The 21,671-nt window shown below is 41.1% G+C and overlaps 1 protein-coding gene and 4 non-coding genes across 5 annotated transcripts; 2 read left to right on the top strand and 3 right to left on the bottom strand.

Moving 5' to 3' along the window:
• The first annotated feature begins 6,969 nt into the window (after positions 1–6,969).
• LOC143136985 (U2 spliceosomal RNA) lies at positions 6,970–7,160 on the top strand. Its single transcript, XR_012989570.1, has one exon. It is a non-coding gene; the product is annotated as a U2 spliceosomal RNA (small nuclear RNA).
• Positions 7,161–8,395: 1,235 nt separating this feature from the next.
• Positions 8,396–8,559, top strand: LOC143136983 (U1 spliceosomal RNA). Its single transcript, XR_012989568.1, has one exon. It is a non-coding gene; the product is annotated as a U1 spliceosomal RNA (small nuclear RNA).
• A 9,289-nt stretch (positions 8,560–17,848) lies between these two features.
• On the bottom strand, positions 17,849–20,953 carry rpl18a (ribosomal protein L18a). The gene is made up of 5 exons (XM_076296589.1): positions 20,894–20,953; positions 19,741–19,920; positions 19,388–19,517; positions 18,606–18,715; positions 17,849–17,996 (listed from the first exon to the last, which is right to left on the bottom strand). Exons 1-5 carry the CDS (start codon positions 20,909–20,911, stop codon positions 17,904–17,906), a joined length of 531 nt encoding a protein of 176 aa, XP_076152704.1. The 5' UTR covers positions 20,912–20,953; the 3' UTR covers positions 17,849–17,903.
• On the bottom strand, positions 18,909–19,042 carry LOC143136871 (small nucleolar RNA SNORA68). Its single transcript, XR_012989469.1, has one exon. It is a non-coding gene; the product is annotated as a small nucleolar RNA SNORA68 (small nucleolar RNA).
• On the bottom strand, positions 20,006–20,135 carry LOC143136870 (small nucleolar RNA SNORA68). Its single transcript, XR_012989468.1, has one exon. It is a non-coding gene; the product is annotated as a small nucleolar RNA SNORA68 (small nucleolar RNA).
• Positions 20,954–21,671: the final 718 nt, after the last annotated feature.

Genomic DNA, 21,671 nt, shown 5'->3' with positions numbered 1-21,671 from the left:
ACTTCAGCCGTGCCTACTGGTCGCGGTTCGAACCAGCAACCCTCCGGTTACAGGTCCGAAGTGCTAACCAGTAGGCCACGGCTGCCCCCTAATTAGGGACAGAGATCACTATAATAAAACTATAATCCTTAAACAGGATTGTCCCTGCTATGTCAGGTGGAGGAAGGACTGCTGGCAGGTGTCATGCTGGAGATTGCTCTGCTGTTGAGACGGAGGTGATCTTCGTGGGTGGTTGCTTGGTAGCAAGGAGCCCCTCTTGCTGACAGATTAGATAAGATTCAACTTTATTGTCATTGTACAGAGACAATGAAATGCAGTTTGTGTCTAAGTAACCAGTAGTGCAAAAAAGTGCAATGTGATATACAAAGTAGGTGGTGCATAGACAGAACAAAAGGTATAGTGCAGTGTAGACAGTAGTATACAGTTGTTTTCAGAAAGTGATTTAGAGTAGTATAAATTAAATATAAGTATGTGCAGTGTATTAGCAGTAATAAGAGCAGAATAAATATGGCTATGTCTGTCTGCCTCTTCACCCCCTCCATGTTTGGATACTGTCTGTCCACTAGCCACTTTTTACCACTGTCTTTCTGCCTCACATTAGCACATATGCATAACCCCTCCCTCCATGCCACAGCCGAACTGTGACCACACTTATACCTTTTCTTAAATAGTTATATATATAGACATATAGACTTTATTCTTGCACTGTTGCACTGTTGGACTTACTCATTTGCACTATCACAATGACCACTATCACCATTGCACTATCACCGTGACACTCACTCACACAGAGCACCTTACCTTACCTTACTATTCACAGAGAATCACAGGCTCAGTCCCTGTCTCAGTCATTGCAAGCGCCTCTTGATTGATTAATCACCACTATGTGGATACTGTTTTTAGAATTGATTTAGATTAAGTGTTAGTTAATCTTAGTTCGTTGGCTGTCACCGGGATGCAGAGCTAGAGTTTAGCAGGGTGACATTCGCAGGAAAGAAGCTTCCTCTGAACCCGCTGGTTAAAGACCTGTAACGCCTCCCTGAGGGGAGTGGGGTGAGAACAGTCATTGATGATGGATGAAGTCTCTCAGTCTTCACATTGATATTGGGTAAAGGAATGGCTGCTTTCCACAAAAATCCAGTGCTGGATTTTCTCATTGGCTTTTTGGATGATGGTCTTCTCCTAACTGGTGCGAGAAGTTTGACACGAGTGGAACCATAGTTTCACCAAGAGCACTAATGTCTTGTGCTTAGTGCATAGCGCTTGGCCATCTTTACCTTCTATAATACATCATGAAGGGCACATGCAACTGTGTCCTCTGCCACCAGACAGTGTCTGAGCACAGAAGAAAAGAACAGTGTGAAAATTGGCTGAATTTAAAAGCAAATAAACACAAAACAATACTCCAGTAACCTTTGTGTCAAATAGTATGGCATTATGTTTTGTTTGGAAAATCAAAAAATGGTCGCACTCCATAAGTTATGCTAATTTATTTTCACATAGTAGCAGCGTTGACAAACGTTTTGGCCTTGCGGCCTTCGTCATTATGTTTTGTATGACCTACCCTTTTTCTGGAATCCATTTGTGCCATGGAGAGGACCTGGCTGCAGTTAGTCCTGCACGTTGCTGGCATGTGCAAGAGTCGTGCGGTGGGAAGCTCTCCAGGAGGAAGTGGACCCTGAGACGTTTAAAGTGCAGAGACCATATGGCTTGTTCAACTTTAGACAGTGCTGCGCAGATCTGGCTTGACGTGATGCGTGCCGGGTTGAACACAATGCATGCTGCTTAGAAATGATGTCCAACTTCCTCTGGTGGGAAGTTTGTTTGTGTGGAAGGATGTTTTCCATGGTTCTTCCTTATGCTAGAATGTGCGAATAATTTCAAAAATCGAAGGGATGATTTCTGGATGGCACTGGAAAACTTGTTATTATTCTGTGAATTTATGCAGACCTATGACACAAACATATAGGAAACACTTAATACTGAATGTACAGTTAAGAACAAAATTATTCATACCCCTGGCAAATATTGATGGTATGTTGATTTTCTCTTGACCAATATGTTTGTTCTGACTGAAAATGACACTGCCACATGTCAAAAGGTTGTAAGATAATGCGGTAGACACATGGAATCAAAAAAATTATAATTTTTTATCTTTTTTTAGCATTTTTATGAAAAATGGCAAGTCCAAAATTATTCATACCCTTTTTAAATAATCAATGGAAACATCTTTATTTGCATTAACAACTCTCAAAATGGTTCTTATATCTACCAAGCCTCTCCGTATCTCCACAATGATTCTAGACCACACCTTTTTAACAGCAATCCGGGTTTTCAGTCAGGAACGATTACTTGTGGCAGTGTCATTTTCAGTCAGAACAAACATATTGGAGAAAATCAACATTACATCAATATTTGCCAGGGGTATGAATAATTTTGTTTGTCAATAATGTTGAGAAAAATGAACAAGAAGATGATGTGAAAGCCATGCTTGACAGTTTCCTGAATGAAGTGAACCCGACTCTGGGTGAGTAGAATACATCTGCTCACATTGGGTGTAAGAAGTAGCCTTGCATCACCAGAACCGACTTGAGCTCAGAGCAATAAATGGGCTATTTATTTAAAACATCAAAATGGTTCTGCAGTTCATTTTAATTAAATGCTCCTCCAATTTGTTTAGCTTCAGAAGGACGAATGAAAAGGAAGAGAAAGAGACAGCGTTGAGGCCAGAGGCTGAAGACAGGAAGGAGGAAGCCGAGTGGGAGGCCTGTTTCTGGAGTACCACACAGAACCACAAAGGCTCCGTCCCCAGGAGGAGGTTTCAGAGGGGAAGACACAGCAGCAGACGGCTGACAAGGACGAGACCATCAATAAAATCCATACCAGAAGTCAGACATCTGGTGATCTTCAGTTTCTCCCCAATTTATTTCTCAAATATAATTCTGCAGCCTAATGATTTGGACCAGGGCCAGATAGGAACGTATGACCCCCCTATATTTTTATTTGTTTTATAAAAAGTAAATAGTACCTGAAATATCCCACCCAATCCAGTAAAAAAAGGAATGAGAGAGAGAAGGAAATAACAACTGCTCAACTGCTGGATTGGCCTACAGGGCCCTGTTCTGACTATAACAAAACCTGTGTTATATGATTAGAGGCCCTATATATGAGGGACTTCATTCAGACATGAAACATACCCCATATTATTTGACTGATTCATTCAGTTATCAGGGGTGAATAATATAACCCTGGTTATATGATTGAGGGCCCCTATTAAGACATATTACATAACATAACCGGTGTTATTTGACTGAGGGGCCCCATGATACCAGGGTGGAGAACATAGCAGTAACTTAAAGCAGAGGGTTGGGCTTCAGGGCCCAGTAGGCCTGCTCAGCACATATGCACCCGTTCACGCTCGGTGTCTTCCAAAGTGGATTGTGTACTGTGTGTTGTGAATGCAAATACTTCATGATATAAGCAGTGGCGTGTGTGCCGCAAGGAGTAAGTACCTTTTAAATTATAAATGTTCTCGAGTAGGAGTGAAAAGCTGTTCGCATTAAAGCTACACCTATTCTCTGAAAAAAAAGGTTACCCCTCCAGCGACTCAAAACAGGCTACAGGCAATACACATTCTGCTGACCGTGCCACACCAATGTGCTGACGAGGGCATTAACAACTCAGCAAACACACAATACAAATACACTAGCTACGGGTGCTACTGTATGTCACCTGTGAATGGAAGAATGCATCAATCAGATTTTAACTTGATCTGGCCCTTTGAAGAGGCCAACTCCACTTTCAACTTGCTGATAGCAGTCCATCTAAGGCTGGAACAAGTGTAGCTTATATTCCATTTCCAGAGTGACCGTCACCCATATGGTGTTGTAACAAATCAAATGACCTATTACCAATTCAGTCAATAAAAAAGTCTAGCAACTAATTACAGATTGGTGAAGTGTTACAAATGTTGAATATTCTAAGAGTTTTCAGGCGGTAAATGGACCCCGACAAAATGTAAAATTTATGAGGACGACATAACTAGTATCAAGCCTGAGAAATTGCCTCCTACTACAGGAGCTGCAGCACAGCACTCTCTGCAGGCATACCTCCAGACCAGAGATTGACTTCTGCTACAAAGTCCATCACTGGATGTTCTTGAGTATGGATAGAAACAAGAAGAACAAGGTTATAGAGCAAGGTTATGCACCAGTCCCTACAACAGCACAGGACTACCTACCTATCTGAAGTTTGTCAGCTGCAACTGTGCAGGGGACTGTGACACTTTCAGGTGCTGCTGTAAAGCCAGGAGTCAAATGTAGGAGGACTATTTCCGCCAGCCAGATGATAACAGGAGTGAGGGAGATGCAGGGGAGTTGGATGAGGTTTGTTACATTTTAAACTGATCGGGAAAGTTGTTTTGTAATTGAATTGACACATAGATTAATCTGACAATGTTAAGCACTATACATATGCTACATAGCAATTTGGTGCATACAATTGATTTAGACTGGTGGAGGTGGTAGATGTTCTAAAGGAACAATGTTCTTTGAAAGGCCCTGATACCAGGGGCCAGGGCTAGACGACACTAATTGTGTGCACGGGCAATACATTTAAAAGAAAATACATTTTATTCGCAAGACAAATTACAAAACAAAAACCTCGGGGGTTCCGTACAAAAACGGTAATCCCAGGCTACGTCGCGTGCACTCCCTCGCGTGGGGGATGCCGTTGACACTGGCCTACCTTCGAACAGGCTACTTGGTGAAGAATTAGTTAGCCTATGCCACTCTACCAGACTTTCTAATGAGGAGACACGCCACTCAAGAATTTCTCCATAGAAATGCATGGAGTTTGTAACGCCAATAGCACTTGTCTACATACGTCCCACCCCTTCCACGACATGTGAGTACATTGAGCCAGTCATGTGGTGTGTTGTGAAGACATTGTGCCAATCATGTGTCGTGATCTCGCGGCGTCGTGAAGCCTTGCGCAAGCGCATTTCTGCCTAAAAAGACAATATGCCCGATAAGTGCCCAAAACGAGTTGCAATATGGCTACCGAGTGGAAGGACTTGCCTAAAAGGACTGCACTCTACATCTATCGCTGGAATCTACCTTGCAGTTTATTTAATTACAGAATACTGGTTTGATTTAATCGTAGAAGATATGCTTTCGTGTAGCCTATACTGTCGCATGAACAGGTTATTGAGATGGAGCATTGGAAAGGCCTACTGGTAAGTGGCAACAATGTCTTTCTCCAAGGAGTGCTGACAATACAGTGACAGGTTATACTGTTACATGTTTTATGAAGTCTATTTTCTTGAAAATGTAGTCAAATTGTATCCAAGTAGCCTATGATGTTGGCTAATTGCGTTGTGCCTCGCGACTCCTAGACAAGATGGCTGCAGATAACTGCAAGTTCTGGTTCAATATTGGCATCAGGGCAGGTCTAAATTATCACAGAGCGATTTATCAGCAGTTTATCGTATTTCAGCTGCTGTACAGTTTTATGATCTGTCGGGTCAGTAGGCCTTTTTGCATGGTTTGGTAACTTTGATATGTGTCTGTGTGGTACAGTATAACCTACTGTAGCCATGTGGCTTGCATTGCAGTTGTTTACATGGTAGCCTAGGCCTACGAAGTAGGCTAATTAATAAACGAATTAATTAACATTTAAATTAGATGTTGCCTAGGCTACTGCAGATGTAGGCATGTATAACTTGTGTGTAGTTTGTGCCTAAATTTCGGCTACAGTAAGTTGAGGCTGACCTTGTGAACACTTGAACTGGCTTTTTTGGTCTCAGGTAAAAAAAAACATACAATTAAGCAATTAAGACGTAGGCCTATGCCTACCATATTTAGCTTAATCGTGGGGGAATTTCACAGCTGTGGGATGGGAGTGCATTATGAAAAGTTTGTGAAAACACTGTCAGAAAGTAGTAGGGCAACTCTTTCCAATCGAAATCGCTTAGGCCTATAATTGGTTTCCATTTCCACAGGTGTATTAATCAATCACCATGCAGTCTGCATTCATACTGTAGGTGCTTTATTTTATACACCTGTGGAAAAGGCCTGATGAAACAGGCTACCCGACTTTTTGACTGTTAAGAACATGCTTATAGTCTAGCAACACTGTTTTCGGCCAGGTGCAATCGGCCACCCTTTTTCAGTGCGATTGGACAAGATTTAGGAAACAGAGTTTGGTTTTGATGCACACCTGCTGTTTTCAATGAGAAATGGCTCTGAACGCCTTTTAGTAGGCTATAGACTAGTTAATGCTGTTCCTATTTCTTGTTAAATTTTTATCTGGTGTGTAAACATGGGCGTCGGAGCCATTCTACGAGCACTTTTTATAATTGATAGTTGGAAATATCAGTGCTGTTATAAAACTGTTAATAGCTCCGACGCCCATGTCAAATCCATTCCACTTGATTAGCCTACAAATGCTACCTCGTTCAAAAGTGTGTTCGATTTACACGAGAAACTTGATGCACGCATGTGTAGTTGTGATATAGTCTGCTGCCACTTGGTGGAGTAGGCCTAAAGCTGTACATTAGGCTATCTGATACATTTAAAAACATTTTAGTCTTGTAGCCTAGCGTTTGTGGGCTATTGAACGCCGTGCATATTTTGTAATCTGATATTCAGTACAAATCCACAGACATGAAGAGGTTTATAAATAAAGTGGCATGGTGTTTTCCAAATTCTCGAATTTGATTGGACGATACGAAATGTTAAGATAATGGCCTCCTTGAGACGTGATTAACATAGCCCGTGTATTAGGCCTGTATCATTTTTTAGTACAGAAGTCCTTTGATAATATAAAGCACAATGTTAAGTTTGTTATAATAATAGTTATAATAGTGAAGTAGGCCTACTGTGGATTTTGAAAATGTGTGGTTGTGCCACCCGTCCTCATGAAATTTAGAGCGGAAAGTCATAGACGTTGCCCTAGTGGTTGTTCGGTATCGCTTCTCGGCCTTTTGGCTAAGATCAAGTGTAGTATCTGTTCTTATCAGTTTAATATCTGATACGTCCCCTACCCGGGGACCATATATTAAATTGATTTTTGGAACAGGGAGATGGAATAGGGGCTTGCTCCGTCCACTCCACGCATCGACCTGGTATTGCAGTACCTCCAGGAACGGTGCACTCCCCTCGGGGAAATATCGATGTGGAAAACAAATTTGTAATGATTATTAGAGATTGTCTATTAATGCGTTGCATCACTGTCGATGACACTTAAAACTGTATTTGTATGGGTACTTTTTAGCTATCTAAACTCTCTACACGTGTTTGCTGACTTGTCCTCATTGCATTGATAACTTGCTGATGGGACTCCAGTCGATGGCTGTGCGTTAATATAAGGCTTAACCTAGTATGTGTTGTGTATAACGCTCGGGGAAACTATTGTTGAAAGTGGTTTGTGCTCTAGGTAGGAGCCTGTCAAGGATGTAAACCTGTGTTCTGAATAATTCGATTATTCGTCTAGTAGGCCTAGATGACATCTATAGAAGCAGATCATATAGGCCTACATTTACTGCACTTGTCCTTTTGATAATTTTAGCTTGTTTTATATATGCCCTTGATCATTAGTTTTATTTTTGTTGGTTGACTATATCAGGACTGTAAAAGCACTGCGTTTTTCTAATGTTTCTGCTATGCCTGAATTAAATCTGAAAATCTTCGCGTAGGCTAGTTGTTCAGGAGGACCAGAGATCGGATCGGTGAATTGTGCCAGTCGGAATCTTCAAAGGGTTGCACCGGAAACTTTAGATGATAACCGAGTAAAGTTTTATCTAAAACCTAATAACAAGTATTTGTGACTAACGTTATTCAGTTCAAAATTATGCAACTGTAAGTTTCAATGTATAATATATCTGAAAACACATCGTACACTATTTTGAACATTTCTTGATTGTAGGCTACAAAGGCGGGACATTTGAATGATTCTATGAATGATTCCACCGTTACCAGTCTTCTAGCTGTTTTCCTGGCAGGCTATCTCATGGACGTAAAACGTTGTCGTTGTAGCAACAGACAGTATGACAGTAGCCCTATGTCTTGATTAAACGTTGTTAAACATTTGTCTTGTAATCCCATTCGATGTATATTGTACCAACTGAAGGTGAATGTAGCCTAAGCAAATGGTATACTACACAATGACAATGCAGTGTGGTTCCATGATGCATCACGATGTATAGAAAATTAAATCTATATTTGAAATGAAATATAGCGGAATTCCATGCTTTTATTTTTACACCACCTAGTTGCCAGTTGTTGAACATTAGGAATACAAACCACATGTTTTATCAAAGATAATCTACCGTAGCTACTCTTAAGGTGAAACTTATAGCATTGAATGAGGTCTTACGAGACGACTCCAAGAAAGCATACTTACCTGGCAGGGACGATACCATGATCAAGAAGGTGTTTCATCTACGGCGAGGTCCTGCCATTGCACTTCGGCGGGTACTGACCTGTATGAATTCCCCAAATGTGGGAATCTCAACTGCACAATTTATGGTAGTGGGGAACTGCGTTCGCGCTCTCCACTGATTCAGATGTAAATAAAAAAGAAACTGAAATGGCGAAGATAATGCATGCACATTGAAGGAACGTATTCAAAGGACGCTTGGGTTAAGGTGTGTGTAATGTATGTGCGTTTGCACTAATTGGTAGCTGTGGGCATCCGTAGTTCATGTCTGTATCGCGGGGTTCTGAAGATGCTGAGTAAAAGTCAAGCCTGCATTATAAAGTTGTCCTCTTGATTTCATCAAACATAACATGGTGTCAGAATAAACTTAAAAGAAAATAAGAAAAAGGAAATGGCAAACTTAGGTCTGCAACCACCGTCAGCTTTGAGCCTGCAAGGTAATCTTTCCGAAAACTGGAAAAGTTGGATTCGACGTTTTGAGCTGTATTGCATTGCTAGCGGAATAGACAAAAAGACAGAGGCTGTACAATGTGCCACGTTTTTGCATGTCGCTGGCGAAGAAGCAATAAAAGTAAGCAGCACGTTTGAATTCAGAGACGAAGAGAAAGACAAAATTGCTGTGCTAAAGCGAAAGTTCAAAGAATACTGCGAACCTAGAAAACACCTGCCATACACGCGCCATATGTTCTTCACACGAGCACAAGGACCGTCGGAAACGATAAGTTAGATGCATATGTCACGGATTTGAAAAGCAAAGCAAAGGACTGTGAGTTTGGAGACTTGCACGACTCATTGGTACGTGACAGAATTGTATGTGGCATAAATAACGACCAAGTGAGAGGGAGATTGCTTAGAGAGGCGGATTTAACGCTGCAAAAGGCAATTGACGTCTGTCGAGCAAGTGAAATCACGTCCAGCCAAGTGAAAGCATTGAATGATGAAGTAGAAGTGCACAAAATCCGGACTGTGAAATCAAAGAAGGGCTACAAAGGCAATGTAAAGACAGAAAAGGAAGAGCAGAAGAGTGCAAACTGCAACAGATGTGGCTACAAACACGAAGCTAGGAAGTGTCCAGCATTTGGTCAGACATGCAAGGTATGCAACAAGAAAAATCATTTTGCAAAAATGTGCAATTCGCAAAGCTACACAAGAAAGATGCACACAGTTGAGCAGAATGAGAGCTGCACAGACATGTTTATTGGCACAGTTCAAGTACATCATGAGAAATGCATTCATACTGTCAGAACAGATGAGGAAGAAATGTGGACAGAAAGTTTGAAAATAAACAGAAGAAATGTGACATTCAAACTTGATACCGGTGCAGAGTGTAACGTAATGTCAGAGAAAACATTCAGCTCACTGGACATTAAAGGAAAACTGGCATCATCCAAATGCAAGTTAGTAGCATACACTGGTCACAGAATGGCATCTTTGGGCAAGAAATTCATCACATGTGAGTACAAAGGACTGAAACACAAGATAGAATTTGAAATCATACAGAAGGATGCTCCTGCAATACTAGGAAGAGCAGCATGTCAGAAGCTAGGTCTAGTTAAGAGACTGTATGAAATAGGAAAAGACACAGACATTTTAAAAGGCTTTGAAGATTTATTTTGTGGATTAGGCTGCTTACCTGGACAGCATCACATACAGATTGACAATACAGTCAGACCAGTAGTTCATGCACCAAGAAAGATTCCAGTTGCGCTCAGGGACAAAGTAATCGAGGAATTACACAGAATGGAACAGATGGGAGTCATCACAAAACAGACAGAACCAACTGAGTGGGTCAACAGCATGGTGACCGTGGTCACTCCAAAGAAGATTCGCATTTGTATGGACCCAAAAGACTTGAATAGAGCCATAAAAAGGGAACACTATCCACTGTTGACTGTGGAAGAAGTTGTGAGCCGCATGCCGAATGCAAAGTACTTTTCAGTACTGGACGCCAATCAAGGATTTTGGCAAATCGAGCTTGATGAAGAGAGTTCAAAGCTCTGCACGATGAACACTCCAATAGGGCGCTATCGCTTTCTGCGTTTACCTTTCGGAATATCTTCAGCATCTGAAGTCTTCCAGAGGTCTGTAGCACAGATGATAGAAGGCCTGGACGGAGTTGTCAACATCATAGATGACCTGTTGGTATGGGGAGACTCACAAGAACAGCATGATGACAGGTTAGTGAAGCTGCTGGAGAGAGCCAGAGCATACAATCTCAAGCTAAACAAAAACAAATGCAACATCAGAATGACTGAAATCAAATACATAGGCCACATTCTCAGTGTTAAAGGATTGAAACCAGATGAGGAGAAGGTCAGAGCCGTGGTTCAGCTACTACCACCTGCAGACAAGCAAGAACTCCTCAGATTCATGGGAATGATACAGTATCTTGCTAAATTCATACCCAACTTATCAGAAGTCAGTGCTCCACTGAGGAAACTGCTGGAGAAAGAAACTGAGTGGCACTGGGAGCAAGCACAGTGTGAAAGTTTTGAAGAACTGAAAAGACTAATTACAAATGCTCCGACACTGAAATTCTTTGATGTCAACAAACCCGTAATGCTATCTGTGGATGCAAGCTCAGAAGGCATCGGTGCAGTCATACTGCAGGAGGGTAAGCCTGTTGCGTACGCCTCGCGTGCACTCACTGACTGCCAGCGCAGATATGCGCAAATTGAAAAAGAATTACTTGCCATAGTATATGGATGTGAGAAATTCCACCAATATGTTTATGGTAAAGAGATTGAAGTTGAAAGTGATCACAAGCCATTGGAGAGTATCTTCAAAAAGCCTCTCCACCAGGCACCTATGAGGCTGCAGAGAATGCTGCTAAGGCTGCAAAAGTATAGTCTCAGGGTTACATACAAGCCAGGAAAAGAACTTCACATTGCTGATGCTTTAAGCCGTGCTTACCTCAGAGAAACAACAGAGGAGTTGTTGGAGGAAGATCTGGTTGTGAACTGCATTACACGTCAGCTACCCATGACAGAGGAAAAGCAGGAAATGTTTAAAAGAATGACAGCAGAAGATATGGAAATGCAGACGCTGAAGAACACCATTGCAAAAGGATGGCCAAAGGACAGAGGGATAGTACCAAAAACAATACAGCCATACTGGAACTTCAGAGAGGAAGTCAGCTATTCAGATGGACTGTTGTTCAAAGCGGATAAACTCATCGTCCCAAAACAACTCAGACAAGAAATGCTCTGCAAAATACACGAGTCACACCTTGGAATAGTCAAGTGTAAAGCTAGAGCAAGAGACATTCTGTACTGGCCAGGAATGAACGCTGAAATTGAGGAAATGGTATCTCAGTGTGCTGTGTGTAGCCAACTCCAGAACAGCAATCAGAAAGAGCCACTGCTGTCACATCCATTACCAGAGCGACCATGGGAGAAGATAGGCACCGATCTCTTTCATTACAATGGATCAGAGTATCTGCTGTGCGTAGACTACTTTTCAAAGTATCCAGAAATCTACAAGTTGTCTGAAACAACCAGTCGAGGTGTCATTAATGCAATGAAATCCATGTTTGCTAGGCATGGAATTCCAGACATTGTCATATCTGACAATGGTCCACAATATGCAAGTGCCGAATTCAGAGCTTTTGCAGAAAATTGGGAGTTTAGACATGTGACATCCAGCCCAAACTATCCTCAATCTAATGGTCAAGCAGAAAGAACAGTGCAGACCATTAAGAACCTGCTCAAGAAGTCACAGTGCAGTAATGGTGATCCTTACATTGCACTCTTAGAGTACAGGAACACACCACTGGAGGGCATAGGACTATCCCCAGCACAGTTATTAATGGGAAGACGCCTGAAGTCGAAACTTCCTACCTCCACGTCGCTGCTGACCACCGAGAAAGCATCTCAGGTGTGTGACAAGCTAAAAGAAAGACAAGGAATACAGAAGCTATACTATGATCGACAAGCACGACTCTTACCTGATCTGCAATCTGGTGAGAAAGTCAGGATGCAAAGAGGGGAAACTTGGCAGCCAGCTGTGGTTGAGAAGGAACATGAGCAACCAAGATCCTACATAGTTCGCACACCAGAAGGAGGTTTGTACCGACGCAATCGCAAACATCTCAGGAAGACGGGCGAGAAGGATAAGGATGACATGCCAGACAAAAACATCATCACAGAATCATCTGGAAGGATCCAAGTTCCTGAAAGAAAGACTCACGAAAAGTTAACAGACACATATGTAACTCAAAACACTGACATACACGACAATCAACAGCAAACACCATCACAAGTAACTAGGTCAGGGAGACAGGTCAAAGTTCCAATGAGATTCAAGGACTGACACTTGCACTAATATCTCACATGCACTAAGTAATGTTCAACTGAATAACAAAGAGGTTATTTTGAAAATGAAACATAGTTTGAATCTAGTTTGTGATTTGCATTGCTTTACAATGTTATTATATGATGTTCAATATGAGTTGATCTGTGGAAAGCACAATACTGTTATGTATTATGGAATGTGTTATATAGGCATATGTGTATGCTGGTTGGAGAAGATACTGTTACAGGTGTTTATGTAAGATGCTGCCTTTGAAAAAAAAAGAACTAAAAGAAGGGGGATGTAATGTATGTGCGTTTGCACTAATTGGTAGCTGTGGGCATCCGTAGTTCATGTCTGTATCGCGGGGTTTTAAGATGCTGAGTAAAAGTCAAGCCTGCATTATAAAGTTGTCCTCTTGATTTCATCAAACATAACAGTGTGGTGTCAATCCCCTTCATTGCTGTGGCCATTTATGATCTGATCAGCAACATACCCAGTCATACCGCAAGCCTTTGATGCAGAAACCAACAAACACCAAGAAATATTTCAATACCAACTACCAGACAATGTCACAAATTCTTCAGTCATTTCTCTTTGTTGCTATGGCAATTTATGATCCGATCCGTTAAAGGTTATATCCAAAGATTCTAGAACAGAGCTCTGTTCTAGAATCTTTGGTTGTATCAGCGATGGCGGGGTAACGTCACTTCTGTTGACATTCAAACAAAACAGAGAGCTAGTGTAATATAAATATAATATAATATATATAATATTAACAGCAGAATATTATAAGAAAAACTATAATGATCTATGGATATTCAGTATGAACCGTATATGTATGATATGTGCAGTGCAGTAACACTGCCATTGTAGAAACAGTAACATTATAATAGTACTAGTAAGAATATGTGTATGTGCAGTATGAATAGTATTCAAAAAGAGATGAAACAGACAGGGTCATTCCTCCAGATCACTATAATAAAAGAGTGAATTAAATGCACTGAATGCATTGAATTAAAACTCTGTTTTAAGATGTGCCGTTTGCGAAAAGAAGCTTCCATATTTACAAAAAATTCTTCTGTTAATTTTACAGGATAGAAACTCAGGTGGCAGTGCTGTTAGATGCCGAGAGAAGGTTGGTGGTCGGTGGATGGTTGAGGTGGTCAGGCGCGCCTACAGGTGTACGGCCGTACGCACTGTGCGTACCATCAGACTAGACCAGAGCGAATTTCCCCTGTGTGTGGTGTATTCACACCAAATTGGCCTACCATAACTTCCCAACTCTGCACAGTATCCCATTAACAGCATGACAGTAGGCTATTTACAATTTTCTGTAAAGTAAAGTTTGTAAACACGTTATCAAACTCAACTTAATGCAGAACTATATGCAAGCACACCTTTTGTTTGAGCAGGAAAGAGAATAAGCATGCACGCTACAGAAGTTGTATAGTAGGCTAGGCTACTTGTTGTTTTCTTTTATCTATAGTTGCTGGTTATCAGCACACAATGTTATAAGCTAATTCAACTCAAGACTTATCGTGGATATAACACGTTTTTTTTTTAAACAATGAAAACAGAAAGGAGACAGCAAACAGTCATTTCAGATGGGCAAGCAGCAAGAACAAGGTAGGCAAAATTGGTATTGCATGTGGATGTTGTTTGTATGGCTACTTTCTAGCTTACCAATGCACGAACCTAACTGGAAAATGGACAAATATTATCAACGCCTTGAAGGTTTCGTTCTGTAGGTGGGTGTGCGTACCATTTAAATCCTGCAGGCGCTCCTGGAGGTGGTGAGGTATTTTTCTCAGTGGTTGCAGTAGCACAGGCCGCAGTGAATCAGAATCTGGTTTAATGGCCAAGTATGTTCATACATACGAATTAGAGTACAGTGATGGTTAAGGCCATGAGAGTGGCTTCATCATGTCGGTCCTTTCCTTAAGCAGGATTGTCCCTGCCATACTGGGCATTTGGAACCTACTCCATCACAGGGTAGTCAGGTGGAGGAAGGACTGCTGGCTGGTGTCGTGCTGGAGATTGCTCTGCTGTTGAGACGGAGGTGGTCTTGGTGGATGGTTGCTTGGTAGCCTCTAGCCTCTCTTGCTTTCCACCAAAATCCAGTACTGGATTGTCTCATTGGCTTTTTGGATGTTGGTCTTCTCCTAACTGGTGCGAGAAGTTTGACACGAGTGCAACCATAGTAGTTTCACCAAGGAAGAGCGCTAATGTCTGGTGCTTAGTGCATAGCGCTTGGCCATCTTTACCTTCTATAATACATCATGAAGGGCACATGCAACGGTGCTGTCCTCTGCCACCAGACACAGCGTCCGAGCACCCTCACGCCATGCCAAGCACACAATCACTTAAACCTGAGGGCCATGCTGCACTTTTGGACCTGAACATGACACACACACACAGTGTGTGTGTTATGGTCACTTTGTGAGCTGCACATTTCCTTATTGACAATGTAATGTAACTTTTTTGGTGTCTTCCATTCTAGGTGTTTTGAACAGGCTCACTCTGCTTTCATCAAGTCCAGCTTGTTCGTTTCTGCTCCTCCCTGTTGGACGAGCCGGAAAGTCTCCTGGGTGTTTGAGCTGGTGATGTAGCAGCAACGGACCATATCCTCGTCCCACACTGACTGCATTATTACCAGGTTTTTCTGGCTCTGATGTGAGGAGTTCCAGGTGTGTAGTGTGGATAGGCCAGTACTGTCACAGCCAGTCCTTGAGCAGACTACACAGCGTACCTGAGGGCCAGGCCTGAGTTGAGAACCATGTCCATCCTGGGTGGATGGAACTACACATATAGAACACAGATAGATGAGTTTTGATTAAACTGGACTGGAAGCATAACACAGAGGCTGTCGTTTATTTCTACACATTATGCTTATTTGGCAAGCTAACTGTTTGTCAGTTTTTACCTTTCTTTGTTATTCTCCTAGTAGTGTTATAATAGACTAGTGATTACATTTGTTTCTATTTATTAACTGGCAGTAACAGTGAAATCTGCATTATGCCTCTGTTCCTACCTCAGACTATGTCTTGTGTCTTATGAATGTACATAATTGCAAAAGGGTTCTCGGCTGTTGTAGATAGAAATGGCTGATATTTAATGCAATATCTACATTGCCCATTATCAGCAACCACTCATCCAATGTTGCAAAGGCACATTCTGTTTACTAATCTGATATCATTTTAGAAGGCTGACTGAGAAAACATTGGAGAACCCTTTTGCAATTATGTAACATAATGTAATCTGAAAACTGCTGCCCTGAGTAAAAACAATGCAAATGATCTCAGCTGGTATTCTGTCTATAATGGAGTCCAAACTTTTGACTGGTAGTGTATTTATAAATATACAGTATGTGAGTGTTGTGTTTGTATAACTGTAGGTACACTGCCATTTTCCTTTGGGGATGAATGAAGTATATCCATCTATCTTCAGCAGGGCATGCACCTTTGCCACACAGCCTAGAAAATGTTGAATTTGCTGAATTTAAGCAAATAAACACAAAACAATACTCCAACCTTTGTATCACATAGTATGGCATTATATTTTGTTTGACATACCCTTTTGCTGGAATCCATTTTCAGTATAGTGCCGAACATGGAGAGGACCTGGCTGCAGTTAGTCCTGCACGTTGCTGGCATGTGAAAGAGCTGGGTTGAACACAATGCATGCTGGTTAGAAATGTGAATAATTTCAAAAATCAAACGCTGATGTCGAATGTGAAAACTTTTGCCAACACTGTTAGCTGCATGGTTATCTCAGTGTTCTTCGTACAGAGGCTCACAATAAAATTGTAACACCAAGGCATCCCATGTGTTCATTTGCCTTATGATTCAGTACTTAGGTGCTTCACATTGATCTTACATGATTCTGTTGGATAAATGAATTGCTGTGGCAAAATAGGTCTGTTCAATGTAATAACGTTGTGTTTGAAAGAAAACCATGGGTTTGCTTAATTTCAGGTGTTGTGGTTCAGAAAGTATTTTGCAGCATTTTAAAAATACAAAAATACAAAACACTGAAGTATTTTGATACAAAATATGAAGGCATTTCCATCATCCCAATCAAATACAAATTACAAAATAATATTTTTTATTCATATTTTAAATAGCCTACATGTATCAAATACTGTCCATCCCTGACCATCAACCCAATCGAATGTCACTCAGTAACGTAGGACCTTTCACAGATCCACAAACACAATTAAGCAACCTATAATGACTGATGACTACATTATCAAGAGTCAAGAGAGACAATGATGTAAAGATTCCATTGAATGATGCATTTAACTGGTAACAATAGTCTTGTATTAAACCATTCCTTTAGGATCACAAAGGTGGCTAGGCAAAATCAGGATGCCATAGAACATAACACAGGGTAAACTGTAATTTTTGTTCCCTTTTGATTGAGTTTGTATAGATATTGGCTGGTTTCAGACTTTGTGATAATTGGATGTTTGAACTGTGATTTCTGGCAATCTGATTGTGGTTCTGCTGGTTCTTAGCCTGCTGCCTGGCAGAAATACACTAGCAAATACACTAGCTACGGGTGCTACTGTAGGTCACCCGTGAATGGAAGAATGCAGTCAGATTTTTTAAGTTTTGATCAAATCTGGCCCTTTGAAGAGGCCAACTCCACTTTCAACTCACTGATAGCAGCAAAGACGTCCTTCTGAGGCTGGAACCAGTGTGGCTGATGTCATTTGCATTTCCAGAGTGACCGTCACACATATGGTGTTGTAACAAATCAAATGACGCAAAGTGTTTCAGGTCATAAACATTACCAATTCAGTCAATAAAAAAAAGTACCCGGTTTTAATCCGCAATCTCTTATATTCAGGGCAGTTTTAAAAGGAGATAGACAGTGCAAATGAATTGATCTTTGGGATATTTACTACTGTTAAAAAACACAAATCTGTCATATGCCCATGGCAGAGCTCATACGAAATAATTGTACTCCACTACCACTTTGCATCAGTGACAACTGCTATTATGCAGGTTTCTAAATCCCATTCAGGTAGTTAACTTGCCTGTTCATACAAGTCTGTACTGCTTCTTAAAAAAAGACAATTTATAATGTGCAAAAAAACCAAATTGACTCGAGATTTTCTGTGACTTTTTTTATTCCCCAACTTGTATTGAAAAGCATCAACATATACTTTAGAAGAAGGTGTTTGGTCTCTTGGTGGTGAAGCGGGGCTTGTGCTGGCGACGAAGAACCCTGTGGGGCAGAGGGAACTTGATCTTGGAGTCCTGTGGAATTCAAGAGAGATATTCAGGACCAAATAGAAAAAAAGATTGTAGTCACCCATTCCAGATAGAACTACAATTCTAGATTTTACTGGTTTCAGTCACCAAGTTTCACATCACAAAGTTGATGATCTCCAGTTAATAACAGCTGCCCAGCTGATAAGCTGATAGCTGATGTTGCCAGTTCAAAACCGCCAGGTTTGAAGATGGAAAGCTTGTAATCTGGAAGAGGAACTTGGCTTTTTTTGTGGCGAGTTATTGATCTAGAGCCGGCAACCGTAAGGCCAGTCCAGTGAGAGACCCGCTTAGCACACTGAATATTCAAGGCCCCTCCCATCAAAATAATGGGAGCCCTTCATGCAAGTCTCCGTCACCCAAGAGTGATACACCCATATAGCAATATGCACCGTGGACCAATATTACAAGTTATGAATGACATGATTATAGAGCATCAGCTTGATTAAGTACAGGATTGTAAAAGTTCTAATAGTACCATTTAGAAAAGCACTGCTTTGAAAGTCAATTTCAACTTCCATTTAACCAATTTAAAAAGCAAAATTCCTTAAAAGGACCAGACGACTTCACAGGGAGACAGTCAGAGTTTAAACTTACGTGGAACTGCTTGATGGCAGGTCTGCGACATTTGTTGGCTGCGATCACTTGCACCTTCATGATCTGGATGGAGTGAGCACGAGCACGATGGCGTGCACCCATATCCCGATCTGAACACCAGAGAGAAGAAAGGTTAGGAAGTGACCTGTTGGACTGTCTGACAATCCAGGTCATGGATGTGAGCATCAACCAGCTAAGTCTGAGTACTTTCACACATCACATTTAACGGAATTAAAACAATAACTTCATTTAGCTGTCTCTACTAGGCACATATGCTTAACACTTGAATGTTACCGAACACACAAATGTTGGACCTTGAATTCACTTCCAGTAGCACAACAGCAAGTGGAAGGCGACAAGGTCCTATTTTAATTTGTGCACACGCTGAAAAGGAGCATTACAAATGACCAGTAATGACCCATGGGTTTGTGTGCAGCAATGCCCATGTCAAATCAGAGCAAGAATGTCTAACTTCAGTTTACTGAGAAATATCTAAACAGGGCTTTTCACTTGGGAACATGCCGCAGACATGTAGCACAAACATGGACTTAGACTTCATATTTCAAAGTTCCAAGGAACCATGAATGAACTGCCAAGTCTTTGTTTCTCTGCACCTGAGGTGAGAGAATTTACACTAACTGTACATGACCACCAATAGGTGCATAGCAAGACACCAATTCCAATATTAAACAGGCCCAACTGTGTGAGTACATGCATAAGCACTGACCAACCGTATTACTAGTAAGTGCACAGCCAGAAATCAACTCCAAGGACAGACTTACAGCACTGAGTAACAGCCCCAGAAGTGGTCAGGTCTCTGTACTCTCTGTACATGTTGTGAGTTCCACTACGGGAGTCATAACGCAGCCAGATGCCAAAGTTCTTAACCTTCAGGGGAGTCTTCTCATGGACCTGGAGGAAATGAAAGGACATAACACATGATAAAATGACACTAACATAAAACACCTCACTAATCAATAGTTAATTTCTCTGCTGATGCAACACAACATTAACACTTTTATAACAATTCAAGAACCTCACGCTGTAACGATTAGTAAGAATTTAACTACAAGTAAGAATTTACCTACAGCTGATCTTTCTACCACTCGTACACAAAGCTGTATTAAGTTCTCACCAGTCCACAGTAGACTGTCTCGCCTGAAGCCTTCTTCATCTTCCTCAACTGGGAGACGAAGTACCAGAAGCGGGACTTGGCCACCACATGGTTAGGGGCGAAGATCCTCATGCGGTATAAGGGAGGGTTAGGGTTCTTGGCAGAGGGCAAGAGGCGCCCAATGACTTTATACTCCCTAAGCTGAAAACAGGAAGAGACAGGAAACAGAAACTGCATTTAGTGGATGTTAATGGAGCAGTCACAATGCATTACATACACGTGTCAAAAGTGTAGGACCTTGAATTCACTTTCTAGAACACATCAGTATCCGAAAGGCGACAAGGTGCTTTTTCCTATCAGCACACCACGCTAGATCACATCATTAATTGGACATGACCCTTGGGTTTGGGTGCTACACATCAACAAATGAATGTAAGTTACACATGTGCGACAACATAACATCCAATAACAACTTTTCCATGTGGGGACTTTTGCTTTTGTGACTAAACTAATATCTGTTATCGGCTAGCTGTTATATGGCTTTCATGGCAACATTAGCTCAACTGATGTTAGGATTAGCGTTAACATTAACTAAAGCATCGCGTACACGGTAATTTTGCACAGCAATGTACGCGAATATTAACACCACCACAGTTATTCTTATGAAATAACGTGCAAAGAACCATTACATCGCCACATCATTCCACGCACTCGAGATTTACACTTCTATCAACAAGCTCTAATGTTAGTTCGCTGCAGTGGGCTAACGTTCGCCATTAGCCTAGTTAGCGTTAAACGAGACTATCCACGACGCGCATGTGGCTTGCTACCCTTCCGATACATTAAGAGAAAAAAACCCAATTGAATCTACAAAATTAAGATGGAATGAAGAGTTGAACCACTAACACAGGGCACTGGAACTAAAAAAGGCATATGGTTTGACAGGATTTTGACAAAAGTTTTTCAAAGCACCACATGGCTTTTGCTACGACACCGGGACGCCATGTTAGAATCATGGATGGGCGAGGTATTAAATTCGCCTGATACATTTGTCTATACAATAATATACCGATACAAAGACATATACATGTTCAACAAATGTTTACGCAGTAACAGCTGACAAAAAAAATAGTTCAACGACACATATTTGCAGGTTTTCACGAATTTTACATACTGTGCCAGACGCCTTCATGGTGTCTCTCGCTGACTGCCACTGTGAAAAGGAAGTAGAAGGGCGGAGAATCGTTACGTCAAGGCTTGGGAAAGGGCGGTGCTGTAGGCCTATGTATTTTCCTGAGCAATTAGTTATTAGTTTAGAAATTAATTATTTGTTAATTTAACAAATTAAAGAAATTCGTGCATTTTTTACATGTTAGCGTTACAGGTTAGGCTCTATTACAGCATATCATTATGTTAATGAAAATACAGTATTACTACTGCCGCGTACAGCCTTAGACTAACAGGTTATGAAAACAATTAACCCATACAGAAGAGAAATGCAACCCATTCATTTAAAAAGTAATTTTCAAGTCAGTGTTCTTCATTAGGTTTATTACATACATCACAAATAGACTGGATCACATACTTTATTTCTGCAAAGGGGCATTTAGGGTTAAGGCTAGGTACATGTAATTTGATATTTGCACGTCGACATAATGGCATAATAATAACGATGGACCATTTTGATAGAACGAACATTTTCAACACATTTTCTGGTGGAATCACGGCAGATAACATCAAGTGAAATCTCAGGTAGCCATGTTTATTCAATAACAATACAATAAAACTACAGCAAAATCTTGACAAAACAAAGAATGTATATTTGTAAACAAAGATGGTTGATACAGCAAAACTTAAAATTAAACTGAAGCATCTTTGTTGTAGGCTTTTGACGAAAACACCGGGGGAATTTCTTCCTGCGGTCGTGACCCAGGTAAATGTGACGTTCCCAT

Source organism: Alosa pseudoharengus, unplaced genomic scaffold, assembly GCF_046254945.1.
Source record: "Alosa pseudoharengus isolate Yale_2024_CS ecotype anadromous, Long Island Sound unplaced genomic scaffold, YU_APseudo_1.1 YU_APseudo_1.1_scf_20, whole genome shotgun sequence".
Classification (NCBI taxonomy): Eukaryota; Metazoa; Chordata; class Actinopteri; order Clupeiformes; family Clupeidae; genus Alosa; species Alosa pseudoharengus.
Note: the sequence above shows the minus strand (reverse complement) of the source record. Positions and strands in the feature narration are given on the sequence as shown.